At 34.0% G+C, this 25,939-nt stretch overlaps 1 protein-coding gene and 1 long non-coding RNA gene across 8 annotated transcripts in view; one reads left to right on the top strand and one right to left on the bottom strand.

Annotated features, from left to right (window-relative positions):
- AK9 (adenylate kinase 9) overlaps positions 1-25,939 on the top strand; it is a 77,981-nt gene that overhangs the window by 7,443 nt on the left and 44,599 nt on the right. For all 7 annotated transcript variants that reach the window (XM_086876781.1, XM_086876782.1, XM_023923924.2 and 4 more), the window contains exons 5-17: positions 44-140; positions 2,799-2,911; positions 4,571-4,753; positions 5,448-5,573; positions 7,786-7,860; positions 9,285-9,386; positions 11,541-11,680; positions 11,765-11,945; positions 12,365-12,506; positions 14,365-14,498; positions 15,209-15,365; positions 17,972-18,083; positions 18,492-18,556. In XM_086876781.1, coding sequence (XP_086732907.1) covers positions 44-140; positions 2,799-2,911; positions 4,571-4,753; positions 5,448-5,573; positions 7,786-7,860; positions 9,285-9,386; positions 11,541-11,680; positions 11,765-11,945; positions 12,365-12,506; positions 14,365-14,498; positions 15,209-15,365; positions 17,972-18,083; positions 18,492-18,556 — 1,627 coding nt within the window. The remainder of the gene's footprint in view (positions 1-43; positions 141-2,798; positions 2,912-4,570; positions 4,754-5,447; positions 5,574-7,785; positions 7,861-9,284; positions 9,387-11,540; positions 11,681-11,764; positions 11,946-12,364; positions 12,507-14,364; positions 14,499-15,208; positions 15,366-17,971; positions 18,084-18,491; positions 18,557-25,939) is intronic.
- On the bottom strand, positions 21,708-25,454 carry LOC147654771 (uncharacterized). The gene is made up of 2 exons (XR_015283093.1): positions 22,613-25,454; positions 21,708-22,123 (listed from the first exon to the last, which is right to left on the bottom strand). It is a non-coding gene; the product is annotated as an uncharacterized LOC147654771 (long non-coding RNA).

Here is a 25,939-nt window from a genome sequence, read left to right as displayed (position 1 = left end):
CAAACACTTACTATAAAAGACTATGTTTTGGATTTTACCCTAGTGTCAAGAATTGCTTTGTCAAGGTCAAAGTATTCCTGAGAATCTGGTGACAGAAATGATTCTGCAAAAGATTGAGTCACCAGAAGCTGCTCATTTTGGTAAGTATATTTATAGCCTAAACGTCTTAGAATGTGCTTCCTATAATTTTTCATCCATTTTGCATCCATTGGTGCCCAAATATAATTCTAGCTTTTTCTCATGCTCTTCAAGTTGTGAAATATGAATAAACTGAAAGTGTGTTTAGGGATTAATTTACTAATATGGGAGATCAGTGTGTGATACCAGTCCTGTGTTGTATTGATTTTAAGAAAATAATTTTCCCAAAACTCAAGGTGTTGATTTGACAATATTATCTGTTCAGAAGAATCTTAGGATTTAAAATACAGATATTTTATTCTTCAATACTTCTATAACAACAACATAACAAAAATCCATCGGCAAAAAAAATGATTTTAAACATTTTAAATAATGAAAAAGAAGGAAAACACATTACTGAAAATGCAAAGTATTATGGCTTTTTTTTTTTTCTCTTACAGAATTGTTTATTCCCTTTGCATTTTGTGACACAGAGTAGGATGGATGAGAATTGTAATGGGATATAATTCTTCTATTTGAGGAAAGATTTTGTTAAATGAGGCTGCCAGGACAAGGGCTGCAGATCTTGCTTGTGTCTGAACTTGCTTCCCTGATGAGAAAACAAATGTACTGCTAAGAGCAAAAGAAGTAAAAAATGAAATGTAGTTTATTTTTCTTGTTTTGACTTTTATTTGAAATTTCCATTATAGGAGAAAGATAGGTGTAGTGCCAATGTTAGTTTCTACTGCTCTAAAAAGTAGCCTGCTTTTTAAGCTTTCAGTTGCAGTGGGTTTTATTCCTTTTCTAGTACAAGACCTAACGGTTTTGCAAAATATACAGCCTTACCTAGTGAAGCCAGGCTTTTAAAACAGTATAAAAAAGAGAAATAAGAAAGACATAAAAAAAACCCCAAAAAACACAAAAAGCTGCTGGAAGAGGTAGCAGTAGAAATGCCAGTCTCTTAATCCGTGTGTGAGGACTTCAGTAAAAGCATGAAGTGGCTTCTGTGTTACTGGAGTTCCTCTCCTTGAGTCAATCTGAAGATGTTTGTATCACTGAGGAGCACAGAGGTCCTGGAGACTGTAAACACAACTGTAAAGTTGAGTAAAGTTTGGTTCTTGTAGCCAAGACACTTCCTGCATTGCAGATGCCCCAAAGTAGCAAGGAATAGAACAACCAACATCCTCACTATTTTTCCTACAAACTAGAACTGACCTCCAAAACCAAGTGTTGTTTTAGTATTTCTAATAACTTTTTGTTTATCAACTACTATCTTAACGAATCCCTGGGAAGCTTAAGTAGGTTTTCAGCAGGGACTAATCAGTCGATTTGCTATAAATTATTCATTAAAGATTTTAGAAACTGTTGCATGAAAGGCTGGGTTTTTACTTTTAGTGTTTGTAAAATGCAAGTTTTTAGACAAGTATGTCTCAAAATCTTCTTGGTAATCCCCTGGTTACTTTTTGATCTAGTTGATGTTTGCCTTAGGTATACTTCATGATTTTTAGTCTCCTCACATTATTGATTTGGCAGCAAACACTCTCAGAGAATGGCTTCCCACGTTACACTCCCATTTCCCTCACATCCCATATCTGGATAATCAGAGGCTGTGTGCATTCTTGACACCTCACTACCAGGTAGAATTCTCCAAAGGTATCAGCAGTTTAGAATACAGGATTTTAATTTCCTAGAGGAATGACTATATATTTTGCTTCCTTGCTTACCTTCTTCTCTTGCATCTATGGATAGTAGCTTTCCAGGGAAGTAGGAGTCTTCACTCCTTACACCTCTTGCAAAGACTTCTGCCATGTTTTTGTGCTGCCCAGAATTGCATTTAAATGTTATCACATAAAATTCTAAGCAGGCACCATTTCTCTAAGGGAATATTCTCATTATTTGGCTATAAACATCCACCTGATTTTTGTTTACTCATCTTGGCTTCATGAATATTGATTTTTTTGCTATTCGGTAGTTCTTACTGCATGCATACAGCCAGCAGTAGTTACACTACTTTCCTAGGAACTTGAAGCCACAAGTTCATCTGTGGGGCTGAGCACTGTAGTACTAGGAAAACATGTTTTTACCACTCTGCTTGTCATGTCTAGCCAACATCTGTTTGCCAAACAGGACTCAGCATTGGGAGTCCTGAGTGAACAGATGCTCACTAAATTATCCATGTGCATACTGTGTGCATAGTGCCTCCTTTTGAGAGGCAGGCGAGTGGTTCAGACTCCCTTCATTAGAAGCCAAAACATTTAAAGGCTGTGTAAAAAGCCTAGACTCCTAGTATAAATTCTTTAAATCACAGAGTGGCTACTTTTTGCAGTTCCTTTTATGAAGTCTTTTAGTGGCAAAACTGGTCACTGAAAGCTTGTTGCTTTTTAGACACTACAATGTCTGATCTGGGCACATAAAGCAGGTGGTGTGAGTATGGTTTTTAATGTCTACATGTTTTTAATTGAGTTAAAAAATGCTGAGAGTGCTCTATAAAGCTGACAACAACACACTTTGTCTGTATTTCATCTGAAGCAGACATGGGTGCACAGTTTTTTTAGCAGTGTTTTGTCATGTACATGATTGAAAATTGCACCATTACATGTATTGTTTAAAGGAGACGAGCTTAAATAGCTCTATAATTGACAAACACTCTTAAAATATGTTCAATTAAATCTATTTGGCAGGTTATGTTCTCACTGGATTTCCTTCTCTCTCTGAGGAATACATGACTATTCCACAGCAAATAAAGAAAATAATGAATCTAAAATTAAAACCAGATATCCTGATTAACATTAAGGTAATGTCATCTTCAGTAACTTCCTAGTATTTTTCCTAATTATTGGTAGATCCATATGCTATATGTGCCAAATATAGTATTTTCCTCTGTACACTTGAATATAGAATTTATTGAGGCATGATAAATTCTTCTCTTTTATAGTGGAATAGAATTTCACTGGTTTCTTCCATTATAAGCATTTCTGAGGTAAAATAATGAACATGTCCTAAAATTTCAGTAGCAGTTAGTTTTTCCATGTCCACCAATTAGAAGATACAGGTTTTCAAGAAAGGAAAACTTGAATTACAGTATTATTATGGGATTTTGGACACATGTACATCTGCCATTTGTGTAATGCAGGAAGAAACTTCTCACATATGGAAGTTAGAAAGTTAATGGTTTTATTTTTATGCTGCTAACTGTGAAACTGCTTTATTATTAATTCATCCTGTTTACAAATCTTAATTTTTTATTGAGCAGTGATGTGACATACCACATATTTTACGAAAGTAACTCTGATATAACCAGAGAAATATAAATTATTGTTAGTGTGGGATTTAGAGGACTTCCTCAATGTAACTTAAAAGAATGGACTTGATTGCTATGTCCAGTTTAGTAAACAAAACAAGGCAAGAGGGGCTCTTCAGACATTGGGCCAGCTGCTTTGGCCAAGCACTGCTAAGCTGTCTTGTTAGTCAGAACGGGGTGGCAGTGCCTAAACTGCCCACAGGGAAAGGCCCAAGGCCTGTGCCATTCTCAGATGTTCACCGGGGAGGATTCTAGCTGGCCCACACTGAACCATGTCAGGCTCCATCCAACAAAATAACCCTGTGTATAGTCATGAACACACTTTCAGGCCCTTCCTCTAGCAGTGTTTTATTTATAATCAACTACATTATTTTTGTCATCTACTTTGATTGTGCAGAATGAGCTGCTGAGACAGCTCTTGAATAGTCAGCCTCTGGTGGTGCGCTCCATTCTCAATGGGATTTTGATTCTAGTTGGCACATCTATGTGTTTTGTCAGATGGTAAGCCTCAGGGTATGGACCTACTCTATCACTTTGCAGATTTAACTCAGTGTTTGTTTTAATCCCATACTTTTAAGACTTAATTTGCTTAAACATGCATAATGAAAGTTGGTAAATGCCTACTTCAAACCTTTTTTTCTGTGGTCTCAGAAAGATCCTAAAACACCAACAAAGCATATTTTTGTCTTGCTTTTCAGGCAGATTTGATTTTTTTAGAAAGTCAATCTTTAATACTACATAGTGAGAAATCCCCTTTGTTGAGAATATGTGTTATATAGATTCATGTACAGCAATACAAATAGAAGAATGATACTAACTACACCAAAAAGATAAATTCTTGACTTCATGTAGTAACATCATCTCCTCTGGGAGAAGGATTGAGACTAAATGTACATTAAAAATCCTTGCCCCAAAGTCAAAGAAATAATTAGGCCTTTGATTTCAGTGGGTTGAAGCTGTTTTTACAGATATGTCAAAATCGTAACTATTTTCATTAGCTGAAAAACCAAGGAAGAAGGGAGATTCTAGATAACTGGGGTAATAATGAAATACTGTTATCAGTAGACCAATTTAGAGCAATTTTGTCTCTCCAAGAAAAAGATGTTATAGCAGTACAATAAACACAACTTCCTTTTAATTTTTCCTTGCTAGTGTCCAGATTATGAGTTATGCCAAAGAATATCAGGACAAAGGCTAAACCCTAATTCAGGAGAGATATATCAGAGGAGCCAGTGGGATCCTAAACTTACTGACAAGCATAAGAAAGAGAAAGATCAGGATGAAGAAGAGGATGAAGAAGAAGATGAAGAGCGGGATGAAGAAGAAGGAGAAGAGGTAAATATTGCTAATTTCTAAACAGTGCAAAATATTACAATGTACTTTAGACAAAGCAGAAAAAAATCTGATCTTCTAAAATATCACCATACTATGTTATGAATTCATTTTGCTCAAATTGAAACTTAATTCTACTTCTGTCCTACTTTAAGAGATGTGGGGCAACACTTAAACAGTAAGTTTAAATGACAGCAAATGTTGATCATTATACAGCTTAACCTGGACTCAGTCTTTGACTCAGTAGTCACTGATCTGTTTCTTACCATAAGTTACAAGTGTCTATCAGGAGGAGGAGGGTGGCTCTACGCTGCCTGCTTCTTGATCTAGACAAATAAAAGGGTTCTTAATTTTTTCTTATTGTAACAACTTTTTACTATTATTGCAGGACACTAACTTGTTTTCTGGTTTTGGTGTTACACTACTACAAATGGATTTTTTTTTTTTTTTCCATGAAGGTATTAGTTTTGAATTCAGGTCAAATTTTTAAAATAGGAGCCAGAGACTTACTAATGCAAGTTCCAGGGACGTTGCTTTCAATTCATAGAAGCTACACTTCATCAGGATAGGATCATGGTCAGGAGTCACTGGACTAATACTCATTGCAATGTTCTCCAAAGCTACTTTATTTAAATTTGAGTGATGACAAAAAGTATTTTAATACATTATTTCTGTGTCTTGAAATTTTGTTTTGCAGACTGGAGAAGGTCCACATAAGAAATTTGAATCTTTTCATCAATTAGTGCACAGACCTGAAGATTTTCTTGAAAATGCAGAGAAAAGAATTGGAATATACAAGGATATAATGCTTCGTCCTTTAGAAGTAAGAAAAAGCAAAGTAATATGATTATGCATAACAAAATAATTTTAAAATATCTTGCTATGCTAGAAAATCTATTTTCATTGGTTTTTTTAGTTTGAGACCTGTTGTATTGAGGTGCTCATGCTACAACATATCCCCAAATTCTGAAATTTATTCTGAAATCAGTGATACAAAGTTGTCATCTGTAGGTGTTGTTTGTACTCTGCAGTCAAGATAAAGTAATCAACTTTGACTTTTAAAAATGAAACCATACCTGCCACCACATATGCTTTTTAAATCTAGTAAGTGAAATATTTGAAGACTCCATTGTTTCACTGCCACTATGAGTCCATTCCAGAATGCAATTATATAACTAATCTTCATCCATTGTCTTCCACTCCAATAGAGTCCCTTTCTCACCTGCTTCATTGCCTGCATATTTATGTACACAGTAATTAGCCCATTAGTTTGTTTTACCATTTATTTCATTCCTGAAGCTATGATATTTTCTTTCCCTGTTGTGCTCAGTAAAGTGGATATACTGTATGCTTCTTCCCCTTCTTCCCTACACCAAGAAACAAAAAAAAAACCTGAAGTCCAAAAAATAGTTTGTTCTTTCTGGTTTGGTTTTGTTTTGTTTTTAATTTCTTGGTACAAGCCACAGGAAAATCCTCATGTTTGATGCCCACTTGACAATTACTGTTTGTGCCTTTCAATTTCCCTATGAATTTGTTAAACCTATAGATAAAATTGTGTAAAAGTGGTATAATGGTCTTTGCTAGAGTAGGAAATTTCTTACTGATGTGAAGGTAAAAATAAAAAATGTGGTGTCTTTAATCATTACACAATCTCACATGGATTTCTTGTAAGTGAGCTAATGGAAAGTTATTTAGATTAAATTATTTTAGGATGTATACCAAACTTCAACAGTTTCAACACATTCCAGTAGTTGGTAGGGTTCACTTAGGGTTCACTAGCGATGAATGTATTGGTGAAGATGCTTAGTGGTCCACTAATACATTAAAAGAACACAGGGTTTTATCAATTGGCCCAGGCAGAGTTTGAGATGATGAAATTGAAATTGAAACAAAAAGTTTATAAGATGTGCAGTTTGCACTGATAAGGAGATAGGTAGAATGAACTTTGGAGAACACACTTTGATTTCTTGATAAATTGTTGGGATTAAAATGACCTGAAATAAATGTGAAATGCTGCAGTGAGGAAGGAAACCTAATGAACAGCTACAATATGTGAAATAATTGGCTAGACCTCAGTACTTCAGACAACCTGCAGTCTGTGGGGATTTAGTTAGTCAAAACTGAGTCAATAAATGAGTTGCTATTGTTTAAACTCAAATACTATGGATGTACCAATAAGACTGTAAGACCATTGTATATCAGAGAAATGCAAATCCTCTCTTTAGAAGAGTATTAGAAAGTATAGAAGACAGACTAGATGAAATGAGCCAGGAAATGAGCTCTGACCATAAATGTAATGAAGGACTGGAACAGATTACTTGCAAAGTTACAAAGTCACCTTCAATAGGTCTTTTTAGGCTTGAGGTTAGACCAGCATTTGTCAGGAATGTAGTGAGTGTTCTCAGACCTCAGAGAGAGGCATTAGCAACTGACATAGGATGGTTTTTTTAGTCTAAGACATTATTTGCTAGTGTGAAAAGTTAAAACAAGAAAAATAAAATATATGGTCCAAATTTTAAAAGAATTGGGAATCAGGACCAAAATTAAAACATTGATCTCATGCAGATCATATACAGAGATAATTCCAAAACTTTACAAGGGGTTCAGAAGATAGCTTAGATGTTTTAGCTCAAATGAAAGAAAGCTAAAAAATATCAAGATACAGTAACATTTTGTGTATGAATTCAACTTTTAATTGTTCAACTACCTTAATTCTTTGCTGGAAAATTATGACTGTCTCAATTAACACATTTCTTGGAAACGCCAGTCATGAGATCAATGTTTTAATTTTGGTCCTGGTTCCCAATTCTTCTAAAATTTGGACCATATATTTTATTTTTCTTGTTTTATCTCTGTATTTATCTGTCATTGAATAAAAGTTAATCTCCAGAAGATTTTATAAGCCATTAATACAATGAATCTTGATTTTGCTGAAGTCCTCAGGAGTCCAACCTTTGATATGTAGAGGAAGAGAATGAGCTTTAGTGTCATTATCTGGTTCATTGTACTCAATTGACAGGTATGTTCTTAAACAGGAATTGTTGAGTGACCAGGATTGTCGATATCTTATTGAAGTGGATGGAAGTCAGGAACCAGATGATGTCTTTGAGGTAAGTAAACTATGCACCAGCTAAGTTAGCCCACACTAGAAAGTAATTTCTCAATTCTGTGGATTGTTTTCCTGTTGGCAAAATTTTAAGTTGTGTTTAAAACACATTCATTTACTATTAGAAAACATGACTTTTGATGAAATACTTGCTTTCCTTCCCCTATTAGTGGTAAGATTAACTGCTCTTCCCTCTGCTTACATATATATTACATGAGAATATTTTCAGGCGAGCTACAATGTTTTGTATTATGTCTGTCTGGTTTCAGTGCTTTTTCTGATTTGCATTAATGTAGAATATAATGAGAATTTAAAACATTTTCAGTATGATATATTTACCAAACTGGTTTATTTGATGCTGTGTCTAAAATATATTTTGTATAGTAGAATATAATTTTTACTGATTTTGATATTGTTTTGCAATGTAATAGAAGACCCTTGATTCTTGTAAGAATTCTGCTGAGCGCTTGTGTCTAGAATTTTAGCTTGTAACAGAACAACTTGTTCTCCCTGTTAAAAAACCTACAATGGTAAATTTTGAATATAAATAATCTTATCCTCTACCTCACAACTAAAAGTTGCTTCAAATCGGAACCTAGAGTATGGGGTTGAAAATTAAGTAGGAGATTGTCTTTGACAAGGTAGGAAGTGAACTTCTGCATTTTCTCCTCTGTTTGAAATGAACTGTATTATTATAATTCTGTTAGCTAATTATTTCAGTTTACGCTTAACTCTAGAGTGGTCCTATGGGAAAAAAACCCTCAAAACAGTAATTTTGCAACATTAGAACATACAATTTCCTCATTTATGATCTGTGTTTGAATGTTACAATGCAAAATTTATAGTAAATGCAGTAAAGTTATGTTATGACAGCAACCATTTTACCTACAAGAAAGGCAAAGGCCTATAATAAAACTAGCCCAAACATGACATAATTTGCTTTCTCATTTCAAGAATACTCGGCATTCAATACATATTACATTCAGGAAATACTTCAAATAAACTTCATCTGATTCTCATTGGTAGACATTTGGTTTAAATACCTTCCAAAATAAACTACCCAAAGTTGTATTGCTTCTGAATGTTATAATCTGATTTCCCAAAGAGATTTTCCTCTTTTTCCGATTGAAGCTCATCTGAGTACTTGCACTGCCTTGAGGGAACCTTCACAGTCTTGTCCTTTAGTAGGCTTGGGATTCACAGCATAACGAGGAGATAGAAGGGCTGTGATTTGGCCTTTTGCACTGCCTGTATCTACCAAAGAGCTTCTTAAAACTCAGCTCAATAACTGAGTTAGAAACTGGGCCTTGGTGTTTACATAGCTATTATATAAATAATAAGTTTCAGTTTTAAATAGATTTTAGGAGCCCTTCAGAAGAAAAAAGCAGTTTTGATTGTTACTAAAATCAAGACTTATTTTCTCTTCAGACAGTGGCAGGCCGACTTCAGTCTATGGATATTCAAAATGCAGCTCCTATAATCAGACTTCAAAGTGACCAAGAAGAAGAAACACTGGAGGGAAAGCAAAAGGTAAGTATGCTGTTCTAAAATGTGATTGATTGATTGATTATAATTAATCACAGAATTATTTTTTTCTTTTCTGCTGTAAGCTTATATTATAGCATCTTTGTTTCATAGCAACCAGTTTGTTTTACCATGCAGTAGGGGCATTTTGTAAGCATTGACTTTTCAGAAATGAGAATTTAAGGAAATTTTGGGAGTCGAATCCTCTTAAATATGAAAATAAAAAAAAATAAATCTGTCATTTCAAAAAAAAACAGATAATGATTATAATAAAACTTAGAACAAAATGTTTGTTTTAGCAGTACAGGAGAAAATAATTCCTTCCAAGGAAATAAAGAAACTTTAGCCAAAGAATAACAATCACAATCTCAACATCTGACTCTTAGCTCAGTCTACTCTCTTCCTGAATAAGAAACAACATGCTAATACAAATATAGCAACATTCTGCCTGAGATCACATTCATTCTATTATCCTGTTATTAATTAGAAACATGACAAGTTAGTGCTGAATTTTGCTGAATCATGGCAATTGTAATTTATATCCTTTCCAAATAAAACTGAACACCAGAAGTTTTGCATGAATATCATCACCTATATTTAGTTGTGATCATCTTTCCTATTTCTTAAACAAAACTGAATATATATTCTGAATATATGAATGGAAGTGTAATGGGGAGACCCTATGTCTCCAGAGAAATACCCCTCCCTTCACTTTTCTGTTTTCTCAGTTCTTAACAAATTCACAAGTGAAAGACTTTCTGTGTCAGAGGTCATCTTTATTTGTAATTTAGTTAGTTTGTGTGTAAACTTTTAGTAAGCACAGTATTCAGGGCAAAGAGTTCTGCATCTTTATTGAACATTATGTACAAAATTGTTTCCCTTTGTGTAGAATAGCCTTTTAGCTAAGTGTCCTCCAGTATGCAAAAGTCAGTGAATGGTTTGTTTCTCTACATCTACCCTCTAATAACTCATTATTTCAGGCTTCTGTCCTGCTCTTACATAGCTATACTAAACAATTCCAGTCTTTATAATTTTATTGCTTCTTACACAACAATCTTTTTATGGGATTGATCAGTTATATTACCTTTTTCTGAAACTTATACAATTTTGTTGTGTCTTTTCTGAGATCAGGGCAGCAGGAGGCCCATTGCAGTAAAGACAAAGGCAATATTTAAACAATTTAAACATAAACCTTTATCATCTATTCTCTCCATACTCAACATTCCTAACATTCAGGTTGGTTTTCTGACTGCTCTTGGGCATTGAAAAATTTTTTCACAGAGGGATCTATTTCTGCCTAGTGACAGTGAGAATTCATAGCTTTCTATGTAAAACTGCTATTTTAATGCCTGCCTTTGTTGGTTCTGAAAGTTCTTCTGCAGTTCTTCACAGCCAGCACTTGTCTGTACAATTCTGAATTTAGAGTCACCATGACTTTAGAATTCATTCACTATTCACATGCTGTAAAAAGGCTATAAAACTTATTCCTGTTATATGATATTTCTGCATGCCTAAAATAGATACTTTAATATTGTTATTCCCTGACACAGATCATGGTCCTTTTTTCCTAACCTTTAGAAGAAATCTTGGCCATTTTTGCCATTTTCTATTGTCTTCAATAAATGGCTCTTTATCACTTTAAACTTCTAAAAATAAATAAGTAAAGCCTACAGGAACTATTTCAAATACTATTTCTTTTAAACAGACCTGAAAAGTGAAGTAATTTCTCTTTAAAATTTTCTAAATTCTCTAAAAAACTTTCTAAAAAGCATGATGTTATTTTCTTTGTAAGTTTGCTTATTTTCCAGCAAAAGTTTCCAAAGTCTAATAAAAAAGAATATGCAAAGAAATTACATTTGCAATTATTAATAATATTATTAAATATATATTAATTAGATATTATTAATTTAATTTATTAATTAAGATCTAATCAATATTTTAACATTATTTATGAGCTATTATGTATTTATTTAAATATTTTATGCTAATATTTTCACTATTCTAATATTGTTTATTATTTAATATAATTTTATTGTAATTATTATTTATTATAAAGTTATTATTTAATTAATATTTAATTAATATTTATTACTAGAATATTGTTATATTAAAGGTATAAATTATTAATAATATTAATAATATTATTATTTTAATAAACAGGATGAACTTCTCCGGGCTCTCTCATCTTACAAGCTGATGGCACCCAGATACCGATGGCGTAGGAGCAGGTGGGGACAGGTGTGTCCTGTGGCTCTAAAGGAAGGGGACATTGTAATGGGAAACCCAGAGTTTGCTGTCAGGTTAGTGGAATTTGACATTCTTCATTTTCATATCTATTTTATGAGATAACTGTCTATATCTGTTAGCTTCTCTTCTGTTTTAAGTTTTCTAGGTAAAATGTATGTACTGTCGTCCCAAGAGGCATTTAACAAATTTATACAGAATCCACGGCCTTACCTCTTACCTCCAATGCCAGTTTCTCCTTGTAAAGTATTCGTATTCGGTCCTCCATTCTCTGGAAGAACAACTATTTGTAATGGAATTGCACACAATTATAAAGGAAAGGTAGGTTCATAAATGTCTGAAGTAGCAGAGTATCAGCTTTGGGGAATCAGTTAAGCACATTCTTGTCATATTATTAACATTCACATTACAAATATAGGGATTACAGAGGAAACACAGGATTTTAGTGAAATTCATTTTTATAAAAGTAGCTACAGTAGCTACAAAATAATTTTATATACCCTCTTACTTTGCAGTTGTCTTAGCATTAGAGTATTATTAATAACTTTTGTATTTAAGATAATTAAATGCAAATTAAAAATAATTTATTTTACAAAAAAACTCAACCCTGCACTTGAATTATATGTAAATTTTTCTGAAATCTGCAGAGCTTTTCCAAAATAATTTCATTTTATAGAAGTTGGATCAGATGCTGTATTTGTCGTCTGTGATATTTGTATTTTTTCAAATCATTTCACTAGGTTCTTGATATGGACAAACTCATTCAACAATATAATGAATCAAGAGAAAAAAAACTTGAGGAATTGCAAAAGGATGCAGTAGAAAAGGCTATAGCAGCAGTGAAAAATAGACTGGAATCAGGAGAACAATCAGAAGAATCAGGTGAATAAGCTGTTCCATGGTCTTTGAAGCTGTCTTATTTGCTTTACATTAGTTAACTGAAGCAGTTTCTGTCACTTTGAATTAGAAAAAGTTGCAGGAGTTGTTATGATTGCTGTGCATTAAATAAGAACTAAAAGAACATGGCAGTGAAGGAAAGAGCTTAGTAAAACTCAGGATTTTTTAACATATATATATATATATATATATATATATATATATATCCTTTGAATTTGAGTGCCATGTAAAAAAGAGTTTTCTGAACTCTGAGCTGAAAGAAGAAATTGGTTTTGACTGACACTGGTTGAAAACATTCTGTTTAAATGACTTTCTGACAAGTTAAATCTCTGCAAAAATGAAATACTCAGCAAGAAAGCAGTTTGTCAGCTGTACTGATGTGAATCCACAATCTACAGGTTTTTCTCTTTGGAGCAGCTGTCCAAGTATGCTGCCACAGATGGCATATTTATAAGTTGCTCCAGCTCTGGTCACATTTAGACTTCTTAAACTGCCTGGTTTTATACAGCTTGGTGAATTCAATAAATACATTGAAAAGGTGGAAATAATATGTTATTTTAGTATCTTTTAAACAAAGTTTGTATTTTTTTTTTCCGAGGAAGTTCAATGGAGACTTTTCAAAATAATTTCTTTTGAAACAAAAAATACGCCATTGCATTAGAATTGCCTTCTTATTAGTTAGCTCTGCTTAGGATTTTGCCTTATTCACCTAAGCAAGGAATTGTGTTTGACTTTCTCATAGGTAGATACATCTAACAGGAGGTTAGTGTATTCCTCTAGTGCTGCAAAACTGGTGCTGACACTGATAAAAAAATCATTGGCATTGCAGTAAGACTAATGATGAGCTATGACACCAAAATTGAAACAGTTTAACAGTGTTACATTCCAGTTTCCTGGCTATGGAAATACAATTGAGGACAGGGATGTGAAATCCTATTAGAATTCATGAGGAATTAATCCTAATTAAAAACTTCGGAGAGCTCAAGCAATTTTATTGCAAAAGTGAAATACAAACAGAGGATGTATTTTCCCTTACATATCTTTTTGTAGCATAAGATTATTTCATGTTTTTCAATAGATAGGGCGATGTTTGGGTTTGACCTGCATTGAGGTTTTTTGCAGGATGGAAATTATTAAGATGCTTCCCCTTTTCTAGGCACCTTGTAATTTGGCAAAAATAACCTAATAAATGTGTAAAAAGTATCAATACAATCACTGAAAAATCTTGACATAAATACAGAAAGTAAATATTGCATTTTTTCCAAATTATACTCATAGTAGATACTATACAGTTGGCTAAAACACTTCTTCACCAAATTTTATCAAATTGTTAACTAAGAGTGTTCCTTAAAAAACTTTTAAATAATTACAGTTGTTGTGCTAGCAATTAATAAGAAAATATGGATCCAATATGAATGTTTTATGCATCATAGGGAATGCAGGCTACTTTATTGTTTAAAATACACTGTCTTGATCTAAAATTTGGATTGATTGAAAAATTAGTCTGGTCAACCTTTTGATTTAGGAAATCAAAACAAGGAAATTCTAGCATGCTGTAAGTGCCTGATGGTTCTAGTACAGAAATGCCATTCTGTTCATATTGAAACAATATTTAACTTAGAGGTAGAAAATGCTGTACAGTTAAAAAGGCTGAGTTTTTTATACTGAGAGAGCAAACCATGATCTTAGTTCATGAGACACATTCTGCATTCTGAACTGTTTGTTTCTTTCTTAGAGCAATTGTGTGCTGCTTAAAATGATTACTATGCTGTAGTTACAATTTAATGCTTTATATGTTTTCTAATTTCTCTGTAAAGTGCATTTAAAAAATCTATGTTGTTAGGAATACCAGAGATAACTGCTGACCACCCAGAAGTTCAAGCCATGGTAGAAGAAGCCATGGAAAGTGCATCAGTCTCTGATGGTCCAATGTCACCTCAATTATATGCTGAAGTACTGGAGGGAGCTATTGCAGAGGTGAGATTACAAGTACTATGTAGCAAAGTACTTTTTCCTAAGAGCAACTTGAAACAGTTTATACAATATCATATACATTCCTATTTTTTCCATTTGAGAGGTCAATTTCATTTCTATCACATAGCCAAAAAGCTTACATAGGATTGAGAAGACACTGAGGAAGATCATGAAAGACAAATTTATTGAGGAGTATTTTGTAATCCTTTATATATAATAAAAATACTTGTGTATATATATTCACACATTTATACAGAAATTATTTCAGTCTTGCAAATTACCTGAGCTACAAATTTTTAATGGCTGGGAGAATTATCTGAGAGATCCTTGTATGCTTGCTCTATTCTTATATTTTTAGTCACTATCAAAGAGGTGAACACCAGGTGTAAGAGTTTGAAAATAATTGTTTATGAAGATTTATCCAAGAATCTTGAAATGTTTTAAATTTGTTGAATGGTATGTAACTATTGAAGCTGGAGCGTAATTTCTTTATAGGCAATCTTAAAAAAAAAAAATCACTATTACATTAGTCTCTTCTTGTTCAAAATGTTTTTAATTTCATTCAGACATAAAAAATTATAAATGTCTTACTGCTTTATTGACCTGAAATGACAAAAAGGAAAAATCATAGCATTTAGAAAGTAATTTTGTATTGTGCAGTCTTTTTTGTACAGCTGACTGAAGTCTTTTTGTATTCCTGAATTTCCTAACAGCTTATGAAGACGAACAAAGACAGGTTTCCTGGTGCTTCTGAAAGAGGAGGGTGGGTAGTGGATAACTACCCTCTGTCAGCAGACCACTGGTCAGCTTTATCAGAGAAAGGACTTCTACCTGACACTGTTGTCTGCCTGAAGGATACGCAAAAGGATGGTTAGTAAATGCACCCTAATGCAACTTTATATTTTCTTTTTTTTTTTCCTGTGTTGATATTTGTATATAAAACATACTTACAAGAAAAAAGAGTAATTATGTCCCATTTGTAAAGTTTCAGGTGTCTAGAGAAGGAATAATCCAGTGAATCAACGAGTGTACCACATTTCCTTACAATTTGGAGTAAAAGAATTACATAGAATTTAAAACAGGAATGCTTTGTTACAGCAGTAAAGAGGATTCCTCCTATTTTTAGTCAATTTTCAATTTTCTCCTATATACAACCAGGAGGAAATAGACAGTAGACTCTTGCAGCATCAGATTTTTGTATTCTTTGGCTGGCTGGCCAGCCACCACCTTGCCATGTGGCTGTTAGTCAAATTTCTCTGACTTGGTTTTTCCATTTGCAAAACCAGGTTAGAGGCATGAAATTTCTCAGCTTGAGAGAAAAGGTAGGGAGAGGAAATGATTGTATGTAGGGATCAAAAAAAGCCCAGTAACTTCCTATCCAGATGGATACAATATCTTAGTATCCATGAATTTGGTCAGAGTAAGGGATTTCTGCTTTATTCTTTCAAGCAAAAGGAAGGTTGGCACCAGGCATCAATAACTGGGCACGTTCATATACTGTTAAAAAATTGTCTGTTAAGTCCTGCCCTCCTGGATTATATCTGCTTGATTCATACCAAACCACAAGTTTAATTGATCTTTGGCAATGTTTGATCATTACCTGTTCAACCCAGTCCATCATCAAATGATCTTTCAGTAGCAGAAACTTCCACTGAAGAAAGGCAATGGGTCTATTGGCATATAGTTCAACAAAACTCAGTAGATGCCCAGCATTGGAATCAGTCCAGAGATCTTTTCAAACCCTTGTCCCTGAATATAAAAATCAGCCTGGGAAAACCAAGGTCAAAAAATCAATTCAAAATCAGTTTAGTCAGAATAGATTTCTTATTTAAAAGACCCCAAACTTTTCAGAAGTATGTCAGCTGGTCAGCAAATCATCCTCATAACTCAGGAATAGTACCTAAACTACTTAATCAAACAGCTTTGTGAAATTTTGTAACAAAAAGTGTTTCAGTGTGGCCAGAACTCATCCACAGACTAAATACTGGCTGAACATTTCTATGAGGAAGTTCTAGATCCAGTGTTTGTCAGAAAATCTTACTTGCAGAAGCTGTCATTCAAGACTTCATCTCAGACACTTTTGGAAAGAACCTAGGGGCAAATTGCATTTCCATGCCTCATCTTTGCTTCCCAGACATTCCAAGCTTATTGAAAGGTTCATGAATCTGGTTTCTGGGACACAGTGCATTGTCCTTTCATACAACCACAAAAAGCATCTTCTTCCTGTAGTTGGCATATGGTAATGAAATGTCAATACTGTGTGTTAAATAATAAACATCAGGAGTCTACTTCTAGCCTATACTGTAGGGAGTGCACTGAGGTGAGGGAGAGATGCTTTCAGAATTATATTAAATTTCTCTTCACTTCTCAGAATTTAACAAATTAGTGAATTAATTGGATAGAAGAAAAGGTTGTCTTATCATCCCTGAAAGGTTTTAAACTAGATCAGATATTTTGGAAATGCATAATTCTTCCTGACAACCGTGTTGAAACTGCTCAGTAACTGCTCAGTAACTGCTCTCTCTTTTTTTTTTTTTTGTGAAGCGAAGAATTTGGGAATTCATGGCAGAGGCTTTCAAATTAAGGCCTCTCTAGAGCCTTCCTGTTCCATGCTTTCTTCCTGCAATGTACACCCCCCTGCTATTTCCACTGGTTCTCAAAATCTAGCTCTGAATTACTTGCTCTAATCTGAACAACCTATTTTATACTCTTGGTAGTATAATAATTTGGCTTAAATATGTAGCTTTTTGCTTATGGATAAATTTCCTTGAATTTAGCTATTTTGTTTCAATTTATTCTTTTTATTTGCACAATTGTGTTGACTCTTTATTTGATTGCCACTCATTTCCATCATTTAAATAACCATGTAGTTGTGAGCGTTTGAGTCATTACTTTGTAAGCTGTTCCCTGACCTAGTCTAAACTCTCATAAATCCACTGATGAGAATGGGTTTCAGACACAAAACCATACATACATCTACTTGTCAAAGTAAATTAAGCAGTAGAGTTCCTACTAGGAACAGCATATTCTTCATTTCTACCAACCAGCTGTAGTAGTGGAGGTATGCACATTATTTGTGTTTTTATGTGAATAATTTTCATTTGTTTCTTCATAGCTTTCTTTGTAATAAAAATAAAATAAATGTCAGAGTAACACATGATATATGAAAGTATAAGATAAATCATTTCAGTTCTGTCTCCCTTTATAGCCTTCATAACCTTCCAGTATCCCAGATTCAGTTTATTAGGTGCTTTAAATTGAAAAAAAAAAGCTCTAAAACTGTAGAAATCAACAGTATAATAACATTTCAGTGGTATATATGCTTTTTGTTGACTTTAAAAGAAAGTTGTCAATAATTTATTAGATTTATTAAATTTATTAAATTTATTAAATTTATTCCTAACCCAATGACTTTAGTTTTATACTAAATGCATTAAAGTCATTACTGTCATTACTGTCATGTAATTGTGCTGCAGGAGCCTGTATACTACGCAGAGTGTACCTAGCAAGTAGGAATGAAAATAATTCTAAGATTTTGGAAAGACCAACAACAGATGAAGCATTAAAAAAGGAAGAAGATGATGCAAGGTAAAATATTCCAAATATCTGAATGTATAAGATGAGCACAAGAAAATTCTAGCCTCACTTTGTGTTAAAGGTATCAGTGCATTTATCACATAAATTAACTAAAGCAGTACACTAAGACTAGTAATGATATGCAAGAAATAATCCAATATCTGTTGTCTTTGAGGAATATTACATTTATATCAGTACATATGGTGGCAGTAAAATCTCTTTCTAAATGTTTTTTCATTAGCCTTTCATTAGTCCAACCTTTTAATGCAATGAGACAATAAAATTTTAGATAATTAAGTAGATATGATTTTTATTGTTTGCAACTCAAATTATATTTCCACATCTTTTCATTTAATATATCTGCAATTTGCTTTGGTAATACTTGTCAAGGTCTTAAGATAAATAAACTTTTATTTACAGAGAAGGAATGGAAGAAACACTGCCATCAGAGAAAGATCAGTCTCCAGCTGCTGCTGAGGAGAAAGGTGAAAGTGTGTTTCATTTAACTTCTGTTTTGTCTAATTATGTGTTTCAGTCATTTAGTGGTTTGGTTTTCCAGTTTTTATTTCCCCTTTACATTCAGCATCTAGAAAAATGTTACTATGTTTGTTACTATCTTCACTGATACAGGCACTTGTTTCTTTGTGTCATCCCTCATGGATGTTACAAAATAGAGATGGTTTCCATTAAATCAGCCGGCACTGTTGCAGTTTCAATAAATACAAGGGATGGGACTCCATCTCCTCTAATAACTTTCCTACGTGGTTTATTAACTGTCTTGAAACTGCTCATGAAAAAAATCTGTAGCTCTTTAAAAGTTACAAAACATTGCTGGAACTTAGTCAATAGTTAATGAGAAAATCATAAAATTGTCTTATTTTCTGGTCTTCCTCCAGTAAGCTCAGCCTGAAGTAATTAAAAGGGAATGGAAATCTGTTCAGCAATGCTCTCTTAACATACATTAGGAATTGCTAAATCTGATAGCAACACACATTGTGAATTGCTGAGTCCAGAAACCCAGTAGAGGTGAGGCTGCTGCAGCTTCATGTCCCTAGGACCATGCAATGAGTCTGTTTTAATGTACTACCATTTCCCCTTTCATCTTCTTCTTACTCTTGCTAGCTCCTCTCCAATGCACTTTGATCCTTCTTTCTCCTTCCCTTTGGTCCTTCTCAGAAAAGCTTCTGAAAATTATAAATCTCCCACAGTCCCGAGCTGCATTTCCCTGGGCATCCCCTTATGAATCTCATGCCCTGTAGGCAGTAATACACCTCAGCCAGAGAGAGCTTCTTGGGGTGACCCATCTCAATAGATTTCACATGCAGACAATGCCTTCATCATCATCTTCTAATGGTCCTGAGTGGGGTCAAGTCAAGGTTATATTTGTTGTGATTAAGTCTTGGGGGTTCACCCATCTGTCATTGTTTCTCCCCTCCTTTGTGCTTATGGAGATTAGTCTTTAACAATGTAACAACACCATAAAAGATAATGGAATCCTGTGTATTACATGAGGTTTCCCCTTTGGTAACAACATTAATAAAATCTTTTGGGTAAAGATGGTCTTACTTTATTGCTTTCTGTATTGACAGAACCACATTTTTTTGTTTTCTGTAAAGATCCTACTGTTATATCAGAATTGCGTTATACTTGGTTTCCAGCAAAGAAAATATAATTGTCCTGGGCAGAAGTGAATAATCTGTGAGGAGTAAGATTTTGGCAGCAGACCAGCTGTCAGCTGTCATAAATAGGCTGTATTTTTGCACCTCAGATTCTGTCAGTTGGGTTGAGGTTTAGAGTTAATTCCAGTTAGTTTCAATGGTTTGAACCTCAATAGTCCAAAAAGCTGCAGGGTTTTGCTTCTCTCTTAGCCTTCTTTAATCGCTGCATAGTTTCTTAAAAGAATGTTTCTGTCTGATTTGGATCTGCTGTCACAATGAATTGCCATGCATAAATATCTGTCTCTATGTTAAGAATTAGGTTGGGAACTTTGGAGTATTTTCTGTCTCTACTATGCAGTCTCAAGGTTTCCCATTCATAGTCTAAATTATCACCCAAGGCCTGGAGATGAAATTAAAAAATGAAGTGCATGAATTCCCACTTTTGTTTTTTTCTCACCAAATGTCTAGACTGCCATTACTGTCTTTCTTTGAAACCTAACATACTGGTTTCTATACAAGATTACTATGGCCAAGCTTAAGTTCTGTATTATAAGTATGTCTCACATGCATTATCTTTCCTGACCTAGTCTGGCATTTATTTTACAGATATATGTAACAAGGCTTGAATTGTAAAGGTAGCATAAGATAGACTGAATAAGATAGCATGCTTTTAATTTTTAATGCGGTAACTTCAGCTACTCGGTGAAAAAATACTGTAGCTTTCTAGGGTTCTTTAAACTGCATGTAAGTTTTTTTAAAAATTCACATTATAACTTTTTATAGTTTCTAATAAAACACATAGCTCTTCTCCAAAGTGAATGCATCTTATTAAATATAAAGGCTTCTACAAAGATACTTTGTCATTTGCGTCTCAAATAACAAAGTTCATGGTAGTTTTGAATATCTAACTAATTTTGATCTGAGTACATCAAAACAGTATTGATTAATTATAGAAGTAATAATGTCATGTGGTCTTAAGACGCGTTAAGTCTGTGTTCAGAGAAAATCATGTTTTTCTACACCTACATTTTATTTCAATAATCAAACACTGACTCACCAAAACACTTCAGTCATGCTGCTCTTAGCCTGACATTGTTTCCTGTCACATGGAGTGCCAACAGCACATTGACTGAAGCTCTTCACCCATGTGACATGTCTTTACAACAAAAATGAATGTTAAAAATGAATGTTCTCTCATATATGGTATCTTATGGAAATGTCTCAAAGCTGCACCATAAGAGGCTTAGACTGGACATCAGGAAGTGTTACCTCACCAAGAAGGTGGTCAAACACCAGAACGGGGTTTCTAGAGATGTGATTGATGCCCCAAACCTGACAGCATTTAAGAAACATTTAGGAAATGCCACTAATAACATGCTTTAACTTTTGGTCAGCCCTGAATTGCTCAGTTGATGAGCAGTAGGTGTGATCATTGTATGTCCCTTCCAACTGAAACACTTTTATTCTATTCTATTCTATTCTATTCTATTCTATTCTATTCTATTCTATTCTATTCTATTCTATTCTATTCTATTCTATTCTATTCTATTCTAGTCTAGTCTAGTCTATTCTATTCTATTCTATTCTATTCTATTCTATTCTGTTCTATTCTATTCTATTCTATATAAATAAATGCACATTTTAATAATTACAATTTTTGTAATGTCAGTGGAATCTGGGATTGCTTCAGCACTGAAAATATTAAAGTTTATAATATTATCTGTGTTTAAAAGGAAAAAATTATTCCAGTAATGAACAAGGTACTTACACATGTCTTAATGGGAGTAAAAGTAACTGGAGAAGGAGACTGTAAATCTAACAAATGTATTTAAGTGAGTTAAGAAGCTAAGTTCAATGCTGAAATGTCTGCTAAAGATACAGAAATCAATCTATATGGTAACTCTTGTTTGTAATGTCTAGCTGAAAATTATAGCCTTACCCATTTTTTTCATGTCCTTTGACACAATTATTCAGAGGGTTTTTTTCAGGAATTTCATACTTTATTTAAGCATTTTTGCAAAAGCTTTGCATGACTATGACTGTATTTTCACTAGGACACAGCTATATCAGTTCCTGAGACTATATTTCAGCTGCTGTAGAGGAGTTCTCAGCTTCAAGCAGATCTGTGGGTTCACTCCAGTCTTCCTGAAGTAATACTTGGCATATTCTTTTCCTGCCACATTTCTGCCAGAGTTTACTTCCTTTCTATAGCAAACTCAACTGGAGCACACATGCTTATGCCTCAGTAGCATAGGCTGGTGTGTTTGTACAACCCCATCTTCACTGATGTCTCTTCTGCTGCTCTTGCTATTTGGGCAGTTGTTCTTTGCAAAAATAAATCAGTAGCTGGGCTGATCATTCCAGATGTCACCTCTCATGCTTGTGCTTTCACAGCTGTTAAGATCAGTATTAGTTAGAAACTCTTTAATATTGAATCCCAACTCTTTAATATTGACCTCCTTTCACACTACAGGTGGCAGAGGGTTGAATCGACACCCTTCTCTTAGGCTTTCATTCTATGTTCTGGCTTTTTTATTTTTATCATCATGTCAAATTCAGTAAGATATTTGAAACAACAACAGCAAAAAATAATTAAACCTGTTCATGTTGTAGCATTTCCTATTTAGTCTTTAAAGATTGTTTTTGGAATCCATTGTAATTATAACATTTACCAGGCAGATGATGTGTGCTTGGTCCTACAGCCTTTAAATATATTTCCTTTGTTTTTCTTGACTGACTTGCATCCTGATTTGTGCTTTCCCCTACCTTTAACTGGAGGCTTTTAAGTGAGAGAGTTTGGGCAAGGACAGTTCATTAAACTGGGGATGAGAGATTGTCAATTACTTGTACTGCAAACTTCAAAGCAAGCTCTAGTGATATTACCTTCACAGTTTGTTCAGTCTTTGAGCCAAGCTGCATGATCTTCAAAGCCACTTTCTGCCGTCCTTCATAAATCAGATGTGATAATTGCATTTTAATACCTGTAATCCCAGCATTTAAGGCAGAGTAATTTCAAAATTTGAAAAACAGAAAGGTTAAGAACAACTTCCTCAATTAAGTCCCAAGTACCTTCAGTTCTTAAATTGTTTTAGTCTCTTATTCAGATAAATAAAGACTAAGGAATATTGGTGGAGAACAACTATGCAATGTTTTGCAGAAGAAAAAAAGAACAAAAGCCTATGATTAGAGTTGTCAGTCTTTCTGTAAGCTCTTGTCACTTCCTGAACATAATAAGAGAAAGGGCATCCTCTTAATTTATTTCACTTAATATCTGTCAATCTGTCCTCCTTTACCCTATCCAGTACCAGTCTTGTAAATGAAGTAGAACCATAAAGTAATGAAAAGTCATATGAAATCTTGTAACAGCTTTCTCTCAAAAAACACTTTGAAGGCGACTCATCTTTAATGGAGATGGCCTGCTTTAGTTTTTAAAATATATATAATAGCTTTTATCTGCTATAATTTTTAGAATATTTTAAAGAACAAACCAGAAATAAATCAAATATAAACCATTTTATTTTAATAGGAAGTTGTTAAATATACCTATTTTTATGCATTAGAACAAATCAACTTTATCTGTAAACCAAAGCTGTCTTTCCAATATACAAGTACAATGTAAGTTTGTCTATTGAGAACTGTAACATGCTGAAGATTATTTGGCAGTGTACATTTATAAGTAAGAAATTTAAATTCTGTATACACAAACTACAGTCTGTTTCAAAAAGACAACTGAAAATACATTCATAATGAAATACAGATCAGTTCCAAGAAATGAAAGTGTCACTGTTATCATATATTTTGCCTTTCTGTTTATTTTGATAGTTAGGCTCTAATGAAGAAGACATGCTAGCTTCTGGTGTGTCTGTGTCAGGTTTGGCAGTGTTTCAATGGGGAGAAAAGAAGGACTTTTACATCTTTTTTTATGTTGTATATGAACTGAGAGAAGAAAAAAATCACAGATACTAAGATATTAAAGGCTCTCTTTCCCTAACAATTCACTTAGAGAATGTGGGGGCAGAAAGCATTTGAGGATTGTTTGTCTCTATGGTAACTATGTTCAGTAAAAGCACAGAAGGTGCAGAGCAAAAGAATATGACAGATTGGCATATAGGCATTCCTTATAAAAGCCCAAGATTTAAGGCTGGAGAAAATTGTTTCCTATCACCACTGTGATAAGGAAATTAAATTAAGAACAGTACTGTTAGGTAGAAGGTCACCTCCTTGGAGAGAAAGTTGTTTGCATTTTTATATAATTTATTTTTAAACCATTGCTGTCTTTTCTTGTATTTTCTTGACTATGTTTTAAAGTGAAAAATAAAAAGTCTTCTCACTGTAAATAACCTCTGCAAGCAGAGTTATTATAATTTATATCTAATGGCAAAGTTACAAATGTCTTATTTGGTCCCTGAGACAAACTAAATGTCAGGGAGGCAACATTTTTGTCATAATAAGGTTCAAATACCAGAACCGAAACAAAATGAGGTTTGGGTTGTCAGATTTTTTGGTCTGTCTCTTTTCATTGGGAATGTAAATTTTTTTTCTTTTGTTACTTCTCCCCTCTTTCCAGGGGAAAATGTCTCCATTTCACTTAGACCTGGGTAATCTATTTAAAAGTTCTGCAATGCTGTAATTGCTGCTGGATGTTTTCTTAAGCAAAAAAACCTTCTGGAGAGAGGTATTCTGTTGGAATAATGTGTCTAAAGTAGCAAAACAAAGCTGGAATACATGCTCGTCCATCCTTTGCTAAATGTGGCCTGTCAGGAGAGGCAACATGAACTGTAAGTGCATCTGAGATAAAGATCATGGGAACTACTCTATTAAGTGGATTCATTGCCATGTTCAGTATTCTGTCTCAGATGATGCCAAATATTCATTTAAATCTCTTGTTCTGCCTGTATATTTCCAAAGTGTTGTGACCTACTGAGAACTGAGGGGTTTTTAAATGGCTGGGCTGTAAGATGATCTGTTGATCAGCCAGATCTAGCCAGTTCTCATCCCATCTTCCATGTGTTACTGTTGAGAACAGGGCTGAAGTTCACAAGGCAGCACATGTGATTTCTGCAGTGTGACTGTGCCAGGGATAACATGTGCAAGCAGCAGTTAGTGTAACCCAGTTATTAATGTATCCTTTTCTTCTTTTCTTAAAGTCTGTGTTCCTAAGGGAGTCATAATTACATATTGCATTAGAGATGCCCAAATTTAAGCAGGTTTTACCTGGCTAAATCTCTGTCTCATTTGGAATATATCACTTCAGAATGCAACTTAATTAATGGTACCATTTGCAGAACATCTTTTAATTTACATAAAAAGGTATATTTATGTTCCCATTTAGAATCATGGCAAGAGACAAAAATGTTATTGCAGGGTGTATGTAATGACATATATAGAATGAATGTCTAGTTTAGTGAAGTGCAAATGTTTGTAAGCCTATTCAAGGGAAAACATTATTTCTAATTCAAGATCAAACTATTTGAAATCTGCAAGGTGTTTCTCCTTAATGAATTGCCCTTTTGCACTTTGATTTATGTTTAGACTAATAGTTCAATAAGAGGAAGATTAACCACTAAGGTGTTAGTCTCATAGTTGTGTTGTTCAAAAATTAAGAAGGAGATGTATTAAGTATTGGTTGTTATAAAAAATCACAAAAATACTTGTCAAAATGCTTATTTGTTAATAGTTTTGCAGTTTAGGCAGGTGGAGGGAGCCCCAGGGGCTAGCTGGGGACACCCCGAGACCCAGGTGTGCCCTCAGGTCTCTGAGCCAGCACATGAATTTCTATAGAGAGCCCAGCTTGCTTCAAACCTCAGTCAATTGTGTATATAGCTCAGGTAAATGGTGGTATTGAGAGAATGAAAGCTGCAATGTCAAAAGTAGAAGAATAAAATTATTAAAAGCATGTAAGTATTTAGGAATTCAGCATATTTCTAGAGGGCTACACATTGTGACACGGAGCCTTAAGAAGATGTAGACATTGCAGTGCCCAAAACTCCCATACTACCTCTAAAGTGCCTGATTTCATGTATGCACTAAAAGCTTATAGAAATAGGCAGAAGTAGCAAACAAGCAAGGGACCAACCTTAGTGGGCCATGAGGGAATTTTAAAAGAAGATGTGTTAGATATGTTCCTTGTTCTGGAGGCACTCATGCTTCCCAGCTGATATTGGCACTTGGAGGTGATGCTTTAGTTGGTAGAATATTACACAAAAATCA

The sequence above is a fragment of the Cyanistes caeruleus genome, chromosome 2, assembly GCF_971803275.1.
Source record: "Cyanistes caeruleus chromosome 2, bCyaCae1.hap1.1, whole genome shotgun sequence".
NCBI classification, from domain to species: Eukaryota; Metazoa; Chordata; class Aves; order Passeriformes; family Paridae; genus Cyanistes; species Cyanistes caeruleus.
The sequence above is the reverse complement of the archived record's forward strand: the minus strand, read 5'-3'. Positions and strand labels throughout refer to the sequence as shown.